This window comes from Buteo buteo, chromosome 10, assembly GCF_964188355.1.
Source record: "Buteo buteo chromosome 10, bButBut1.hap1.1, whole genome shotgun sequence".
Taxonomy (NCBI): Eukaryota; Metazoa; Chordata; class Aves; order Accipitriformes; family Accipitridae; genus Buteo; species Buteo buteo.
The window spans coordinates 37,774,108-37,782,987 of record NC_134180.1 but is presented as its reverse complement, the minus strand read 5'-3'; the positions used below and the strand labels follow the sequence as shown (position 1 = coordinate 37,782,987).

At 42.2% G+C, this 8,880-nt stretch overlaps 1 protein-coding gene across 5 annotated transcripts in view; it reads left to right on the top strand.

The window, feature by feature from the left end:
• Window positions 1–70: 70 nt before the first annotated feature.
• CC2D1B (coiled-coil and C2 domain containing 1B) overlaps window positions 71–8,880 on the top strand; it is a 35,764-nt gene continuing 26,954 nt past the window's right edge. For 2 of the 5 annotated variants that reach the window (XR_012651826.1, XM_075037101.1), the window contains exons 1-4: window positions 71–185; window positions 740–844; window positions 3,871–4,012; window positions 8,349–8,464. Coding sequence is in view for 4 of the 5 variants with exons in the window: in XM_075037101.1 (XP_074893202.1) it covers window positions 779–844; window positions 3,871–4,012; window positions 8,349–8,464 (324 nt within the window). In the remaining variant the exon portion in view is untranslated. Of the gene's footprint in view, window positions 186–344; window positions 423–457; window positions 480–739; window positions 845–3,870; window positions 4,013–5,352; window positions 5,423–8,348; window positions 8,465–8,880 lie in introns of those variants that run through there. The other 3 variants (XM_075037102.1, XM_075037103.1, XM_075037104.1) reach the window with 3 other exon arrangements.

The window sequence follows — 8,880 nt, the reverse complement described above, 5'->3', positions numbered from 1 at the left end:
CCAGGGCCGGGCCCCGCCCTCCCCCCGGGCGCTGCCGGCCCCGCCCCCGCCGCTGAAGCCCCGCCCCACCCCTCTCTCCCCTCCGCGCAGGCGCGCTGCTGCCTCAGAGCCGCGGCCGCAGGCGTCCCCGGGCCGGCCGGGCGCCGCTTCACCGGGCGCCTTTCCGCGGGCGGCGGGAGGCCGAGGTGAGCCGGGCCGGGCCGGGCCCTGCCCGCCGCGGGACGGCCTCTCGCGGTGCCGGCCGCGGCGGTGAGGCGGCGGTTATTTACAGGGCGCGCAGCCTGTCGCCTCCGCCGGCTCCTCCCTGCGCCGGGGCGGGGAGGGCTCCACAGGGGTACGGGGCGGGCCGGGCCTGCCCCGCCCTCACACGGCGCTGGGTCCGGCGGGGAGCGGGGGGGGGTCCCGCCGTCCACTGACCGCGGGTGCGAGCGGCCGTGCCCGTCCGCCCGGGCCGGGCTGCGGGAGCGGGGGAGCGCCGGGTGCGAGTCGCCTGAGGCGGAGGGAGGGGTGCGGCCGGGCTGGGCGGCTGCGGGGGCAGGAAGGCGGCACTGGCGGGCCTGGGCCCTGGGGAGCGTCTTGCACGGTGTGTGTGTGCGCCCCGCGCTTTCCTGCCTGGTCGTCGGCCGGTGTTTGCGGGTGCGCGTTTGTGCGCAGCCTGCTCTGCGCTGCCTGCCTTCGTCCGGTTCGCCGTGCGTTGGGACCGGCGAGGGTACTGACGCTCGATCTCGTGTGCTCTCAGTCCCTTAGAGACACAGTCTTGGGAAATTCATGAACCAGCATGCTTGGCAGAAGACCTAAAAAAAGCCCGCAGGCAAAGGGCCAGGGAGCTGCAGTTGCAAAGCAGGTAAGGAAGGCAAACGGCCAGGGAGATGTGGTTGCAAAGCAGGTAGGGAAACCTCCTACTCCTACCGTTCTTAAGGGTAGTCTCGTTCAGACCTCTTGCTGCTCTTTTCCTGCTAGAGTCTCTCATGTGTTAATAAGATATTGCAGGACCATGAAAAAATTGAAATAATGTGGTGCCTGTTTTCCTGCTTTCTTCTTTAGCGTATTTTTCTTGAAAGTAAATCTCTCACATGCAGCAGTGGAGGTCTTGAAGGAAGCCACAATGTTGTAATGCTGTAATCTTCATAGGAGACCTCATGACTCATGCTTATAGTAGTTTCCTACCTCAGCTGTGTTGAGATTTAATAATAACCTCAATAACTATATGGAGGTTTTTCTTACATCTCTAAGAAAACAGAAATAAGACAACCAAAATATCAAATAACACATTTGGGGCACATAGGAGAGAACATTAAGGTGCTACACCAGAGACAGTTCGTTTTAGTTTCCCTGTGTATAGTCATTTTTTCTTGCAACAGATAGACTGATAAGCCTGTGGCCCTCTTCTGTAGCTAAAAGTGAGCTTAGATGTGTCTGTGTGTTGTGGGTTTTTTCATACTCTTTACCTTTGGATGTAGTTTCAGAAGCCTTGAGGAGAGAAACATCATTTAGTCATGGTTGGCAGGTGTAGGAAGTCAGGCAACAGTGTCAAAATTAGAAATACAGCCAAGGCAAAATTCTGGGTAGAATAGTGGAAGAAAAACAGAGTACAGTTAGAGGTACAGAAGGTGTTAGAACCAGAATGGACCTTTAGAAACTTTTGACAGTAGAATAGAGGCAAGTAACATATAGAGGAGGAATAACTGATAAGATTATAGAAAAATACGAAGAGAGATTGGAATAGAATATTAGAATAGAGTAAATAGCTTAAGATACTCTCTTCTGGTGATTTCTTAGGAACCAGTGTTCTCATACTGGAGGCAGAATGGTTTAGTTAGAGATCCATAATGTCACCATTGCTCTAATACAAAGTTTGCATTTCTCAGTTGGAGAGGCAGTATATGATTTAGTTCATTTGAACAGGGAAGAAGGTAAAAGGTGAAAATCTCTTTCCCCCTTCCGAAAAAGAAACCACAGTCTAAAAAGATAAAGAGTAAATAAAGGATCCAATTAACATATTTTACTAATTTCTAATTCAATACGGTTAGTTATTCAGCCTGTCTTAAAGCATGGAGGATTGTTTCTTGAAACAAATATACTCATGGCTTGTTCACTTGCAAATTAACTCAATTTGAACTGGTTTTGTGCTATGTAGTGTATCAACTGCAGGTTTTTTCTAACATCTTTTTTTCTGTTTTATTAAACATTTCTTTAATGCTATTAATTTCATTGGAAATGTGCCTTACTGAACAGATTGAGAGGCAGCTAGACCTGGATTCTGTTCTTGACTTCATTCATTACTACGCTTGCTTCATTTTCTACACTTGCAGTGTACTAATGAACGGATCACGTGTGCTCCTGATCCATTTTGCACATCGATAAAAGGTGTATGTGTGTTCTATAGAACTTGAATCTTTAGATCACCATTTTAAATATTTCCTAATTAAGTCTCGTCCTGACCTTCTTTCCATTCTATCCAAGACTGCAAATGTATTAGTTTTGTTTTACAGAAAGGAGATGAGTAAGGCGGAGGGTGGCTAACTGATCTGCCCGGTGCTTTACAGAATGTCAAGGGCAGGGTCAGAGCTAGTAAACAAATAGCTGCTGGTTTTGAATACTGTTCCTGGTCCTTGGAATCAGTGTTTCTCAGCTTTGTTCCACATTCTCCTTTGGGATTATAAAAGGGTTCAAAGAGGGACGCAAAATATTTCAAGGCAGTAGCCGTCAGCACCTCAATTCCTACAGAGTTTAAAAAAAAAGTTATTACTTATTCACAGTAGTTTATAAACTGACAGGCAGCTTCAGCTTCTCACAGCACTTCAGATGCTTGGAGGCAGGAGGAGATTGTTAACCCTTGTGATAATGACAACTGATTTTTATTCCTTTGCTTGAGAGAAGCTGAACTGCTGCCTACTTGACCAATAAACCAACAGGGGCTTGTGCTTTGAAAAAGTCTGAGAAAAGCTACTCCACCTACCTCATAGGATGAATCTACTTCAGTTAATTCATGTTTATGAAAAAGCTTAGCATACTTTGAATAATTGTGTTGTTATTTCTGGGGCAGTTAGTATCTTAACCAGCAATATAAAAATCGTGATAAAATGGCATCTTAGAAGAATACCTTTTAGACTAAGACCTCTGAGATTTCTCTGATACTTATATCCTTTGGCATCTTTTACAGCAATTGAGTGATAACCCCCACTACTTTGTCAAATTCTGATTGCTGTTAATAATATTACATGAGATGCTGTTGCTTAGCTGATGATCTGTTCTAGAGAGTTGATTGCTTACTCCAGTGTAGTGCAGGCATTGCTGGGTTTGTAATGGCTGTGTTTCCTTGTGCTTGTGTTTGCACTTTCCATGTGTTTGATTTACAAACTGAGGTAACAAGAAGTATAGAACAGTTCTGTATATGTGAATATAGCTTCTTCCAAGAGATAAGGTTGAAATCTCTGCAGTGTATGCATGTCAGACCTGCATTGTGTGAATGATGATTGAATATTTTTTAGCTTAGCTGTTACAGGAACTGCCCTGAACTTCCCTGATGGTATCTGCTTCATGAGGCTCAGTATAAGACATCCTTTTATTTTACCTTGTTATGTCAGACTATTAGATAGGCTTGATTTTTAAGAAATCCTTGGCTGTGTAGAGTTTCAGAGGGAGTATTTGTGGCTTATTAAGATTTATGTACCTTACATCAGTTATGGGTCCTGATATGCATTGTTTTGGTAATAGAAGTGGTGTGGCAGTGGGCTTTAAAAGAAATTAACAGAATCCAGAATGCATGAAAATGTTTAAATAATCCATGCAGTGTGATGTTTTTGAGTGTCATCTCTGTTCTAACTGCACTTTTTTTTAAATTAATTTTTTATTTTCCCTTGGCTCCAGCTGGGGCTGTTTGTAGATTTCAGTCCTGAAGAGATGCTGCTGAGTGCAGAGGAAGGTGGGGATGATGGGGACCTAGAAGCAGAGCTTGCAGCTATCACAGGAGGAAAAGTGAAAGAAGGGAAATCAAAACCAAAAGGGAAAAGTAAGTTAAAGTATCTGGATTTTACTTATTGACGACCTGAATAATTTATTAAAGATAGCTCTTTACAAGTCACTGGTTTATCAAAAAAGTTTTTTCATTACTGATAGAAGCTGAAATTGTAACTACTCTTTCTTTTACTTTGAAAGGTTTAAGTTGTTATGCCACAAAAAGGGTAAGAGGTTTTTTTGTATATGCTCTTGTAGTCATAGAAAAAAGATATATGATGGCTACCCAATTTAATGACTAAATTAAGACATGCTTGTTTAGCATACGGAGTCATAAAAAGGTGTAGTAGGTGCTAGATGAATTCCAAATGGAAATTGTGTTTCTAGTGAAGAGTGGGTTGTTTGTTGTTTGGTTGTTCTTCTGGTTTTGTTTAAAGACTGAATTTACTGAATGAGTGTTAGATTTCTAGTTACTTGGAGTCTGTAACCAAAATTGAATACTCTTTTAAGAGGGAAATCCTGGAACTGATGGAATTACTGAGAGAATCCTGTAGTTGGTATTATGCAGGTTAGAGTGTCTCTTGGAATGGATCATTACTATTCCTAATATTTTAAGCATCTGTTAATTTTGTCTGATAGTGCAGCTATGCAGTGTTTTACAGGATTACTGTAATCTATTGTAAGTGAAGGCTGCTACTGAGAGGGGCAGTCTCCAGTGAGCATGCTCTACCTCTAAGCTTGTATACATATTTGTGGAGCTGCAGGGTGAGCTGGTTCAGGAAACTGATCTAAAAAAACCAAACTTCTGTTGTTGTGCTAGGTTTTCAGCTGAATCAGTTCCTTGATCTGGTTTGCTACCTGCCTATTTGAATGCTGCTGTGGCTGCAAGGGAGGGGTGGCAGCAAGTGGTTGAGATGGGACAAGGAGAATGGGTCCTACCCTTGCTACAGGTGTGTGAGCAGATGCTGGAAAGAAGGGTTAGTACAACTACAACCTTATTTGCAGCTCTGCAGTAATTGGCCTGTAATATTTGAAGGGACTTCACACAGAGCAGCAGGGAAATGAAGAACTGTAAAATATTTAGAAAAAGTGACTGTCTAAACACTGTAGTTGATGAGAGACAGAGGAGGTGTTTGTATCTAAAACTAAATTCTAAATAATTTCCACTCTCTAGATTTCAAGATTGTAGTAAACCCTTAAAGCAAATAAGCATAATTTTGCTAATAAGCATAATAGTAGAACTTCTGCCATTGGACATAGGTTACACGTGGTTAAAACATGCAGGATAATGTTTTGAGGATGAATCTGTGTGTCAGGAGCTCTTCAATCGCTGTCAACTTTTCAAGTGCTGACTTTCTTCTCACCCTGATCATGTCACTTAATGTGTTTTTTCAGTCTCTTTATTCATAAGAGGGAAATGAAACTTCAGACAGTGCAGAATTAACATTTACTATACCTTCTAAAGGTACGTGTTACGGTTCGTACAACTGTTTTCCAAAATCATTTACAGCTATTCTGTTTTCCTGGTAGAATTGGGAGTATATAGAATAGAAGCTCGTGGAAGATGAACAGCTGGCACTGGGGACTCGTGAGACCTGGTACACTGTAGTGATGGGGACATGGTGCATGGTAGGGGCAGGATGCAGGCTGGCACCTGAAAAGGAGGAGGGTACAGTAAGGACAGGGGAGAAACAGATCCTGTCTGGAGAAGGACAGGAAAAATGGACCCAGTACAATACATATTAGCGCTCAGTTCTTGGCTCAACACAAGATGCAATAATTTACTCCTGGATTTACATTCTAGACCTCTGATGGTGAGGAAAAAGTAATCTCTCCCTCTAGCTTTTGAAGATACAGACAGCAAAAGCTGTACTGTTGCAACATCTGAAGTACAGAGATCTCTGCTATCTGTGGCTGATAAATGCCAGTTGGTCAGCCGCTCGGATGTTTGAAATTGTAGCCTCAACTTGCCATACTGGGTTAGAGTTGAACCAACCATCCGAGGAGGCTCTGTTGGCTTTTTTGCCTCTAGTCGGGCTTCATGTAGGGAACACTCTGACCCTTGATGTACAGCCAGTTGCCTTTGGATATGGCCTACTATCCTAGTTGCAGAGTTTTGCTAAGGGTCAAACATGTGAGCAACATGTTTGATGTAGGTACTGAAGCACTGATATGGTAAATTAGATTATTTGGACAGAAACAGTTTTGTACCTGGGTTAATTTTCAGCTGATTCAGCAAATGCAGGGGATGGATGGGATCTGGTTTAGATCCATTTAAATTGACTGTAAAGCTCTGTCCTGAAGATCTATTTTATGCAACATTTACTGACACTGATGAGTCACAGTTGTATGTCTGCATAAGGAAGTATCAGAGGCATTTAAGTGGACAGTTGGAATTTGTGTGCAAGTAACTTCACCTTTGAGAGTGTGTGGAGGAAGTTGATAGTTAAGGGAGCTGTGGTTGGCATAGCATGAAGTAGAGATGAGAACTTGGCAAGGAGGAGTTAAGCAGAGTTTTCAGGGTGAAGACCAGAAACATGAAGAGAAATTGCACGACAAAGTAGCCAAGAAGGATTTGGAAAAGGGAAAATATCATGGGCATGAGACAGCAATGCAGAAAATGTGGAAGTATAGTTAGAGAGGCAGAAGAAACAGCACTTTTTCTGATTTGCTTAGCAGTTCGCTGTGCTTTTGGGCTCAGGACAAGTATGATGCCTTGATTTAGAGCGTTCTACTTTTGCATGCCAAGTGTGACTTTGCAGTGGTGTTTGATGTATAAACAAGTAGTTTCTCAAGGTAGAAAGATTTTCTTGTCTTCCTTTCTTGCTGTCTTCAAACATATAGTTTGCTGTGCCTCCTTGCTTGTCATGTTAACAGCCATGTTTGGCTTATGGCTTGTGTTGTTCAGTATGTCTCTAAAATCGACGTTAATTGATGTTAATGTGTTAATACATACCTAGTTTTAACATGAGATGAAGAGAGACATTTTTGTGCTTAAGACTGTAGATTGAGAAAATCGATCAGCTGTTGAGAGTGTCAATTGTAATGTAGACCCTATACCAAAATCCAGTGATTTAGTTAGTTGTAGTTTGATTGGGAACTCTTTTGAGCTCAGCACTATTTATGGTAAATGCCTTGAACTTTGTTCTGATTTATGGCTGAATCTGCTGTTGTAATACACACAATAACATATTTTTGGCTTTGAAAGAAAATGTGAACAGAAGTTTACTGGCAGATGTGCTGGGATGTTTAATACAAGTGTTTGCATCTCATGCACTTAACTGTTGGGCTAAGTTGGTTATATCCATGCATGCAGATTTTTGGGAACTACAGTACTTTTTATTCAAATTAGTTCAACGAGAGGGATAGAAGAAAAGGGATGGAACTAGTAAAAAGAAATAGTTTGTTGGCACTTAGGGATGAATGGATGTGGACCACTTCTGTCCCATATGGAGTCAGAATTTATTCTGTCAGTCAGGCTACATCAGGATTGAATTACATTTTGTTAGGGTAAACTGACATGAGACAAAGGACACAGAACAAAAAGACCTGACAAGGATGCTGAGTCCAGGCCTTGTTAATATGGACAATCATATCATAAATACCTTTTGTAAATATCTATCATCAGCTTAAAACTAGTTCAGATGTTTATTCCTACTGGGGACAGAGGCTGTTCCAGTAATTGCCTTTCATGGATAGAAAGTTCTAATCAGATTTATTCATCAACAGTTTATATTAATTTTCTCTCTCGTGCCACCATTGATTTTTAGCTTAACTGAGGAATACAGTTTTGACGTAACATCCAAGAATAATAGTATTCTCCATTTTTTCCTTGGAAAATTGAAGTTTCCATAATGACAAAATTTATGTTACTAGTTATTTTTGTAAATAATATCATAGAAGTACTTATCTGTATCTTAAATCAGCCTAGGAGCTTGAGGTGAATTCTAGTATTTTTTCCCTGAAGCAGTTGTTTCATCCAGTCCTACTTGTCTTTCTTGCACTGTTGTGTCCAACCACAACTCCTAGTCTATCATGGTGCTAATGGCTTTGCCGTTCAGGTTCCTTGTATTAGTAAACAGACGTCATTTTCCCTGAGATCTAATTTCTCAGCTAGGTTATTGGATGCAGTCATTTTCCTTGTCTTATTGCCTGCCTTGACTGTCGCTCTCAGAAACACTAGTATTGCTTTTTTCCTGGATGTTCACTTACCCAGTCTTTGCCCTTTACCCACGAATATAGTCCCATTTACCTTTGCCACTATCTGATAAAGGGGAAGCAGGAGAAGTCAGTGCTGTCTTTCAGCTGGTAGCAACTCCTTTAGCATTTATATCCAGTGACTGTGTAACTGTTACTTAGCATTTGTGGCTCCTTGTGGTTTCTTTTTACAGCTCCTCTGCCCATGGATCATATTGAGAAGATGGCTGCAGAGTGTATGAAGGACCTGAACGAAGATGAGGGGGAAGAAGCAGATGATGAAGACTTGGAGAAAGATACAGACCTGTTGGTATGCATAACTTTATTAGCAAAAAGTTTCAGTATGTCTTTGTTGTTTGGGGTTTTTGTTTTGTTTTGGTTTTAAACAGAATGGCATTTATCCAAAATGTCTGTTAACTTCGTGGTGAGAAGCTAAAATATTGCAAAAGCATCCCATTAGATATAAGGCTTTGCAGGATCCAACCCCCTGCACACCAGAGTAGGAGAGTTTCCCAGCTAACATTCACATGTGTGAGGGTCTTAGAAAATTGGGGGAAACAGCAGAAATCCCATTCCATGGCAGCTGGTGAAATACAGCCAGGGACATTCTCCTAAAAGTGATGTCTGTCACCATTTTGCTACTGCTTTGAGTAGTGCTTGGCCTGAGAGTGTATCTTCCAATAAATTCTTTGTTATTTCAATGAGTGATCTAGTTGGCAGGGTTTA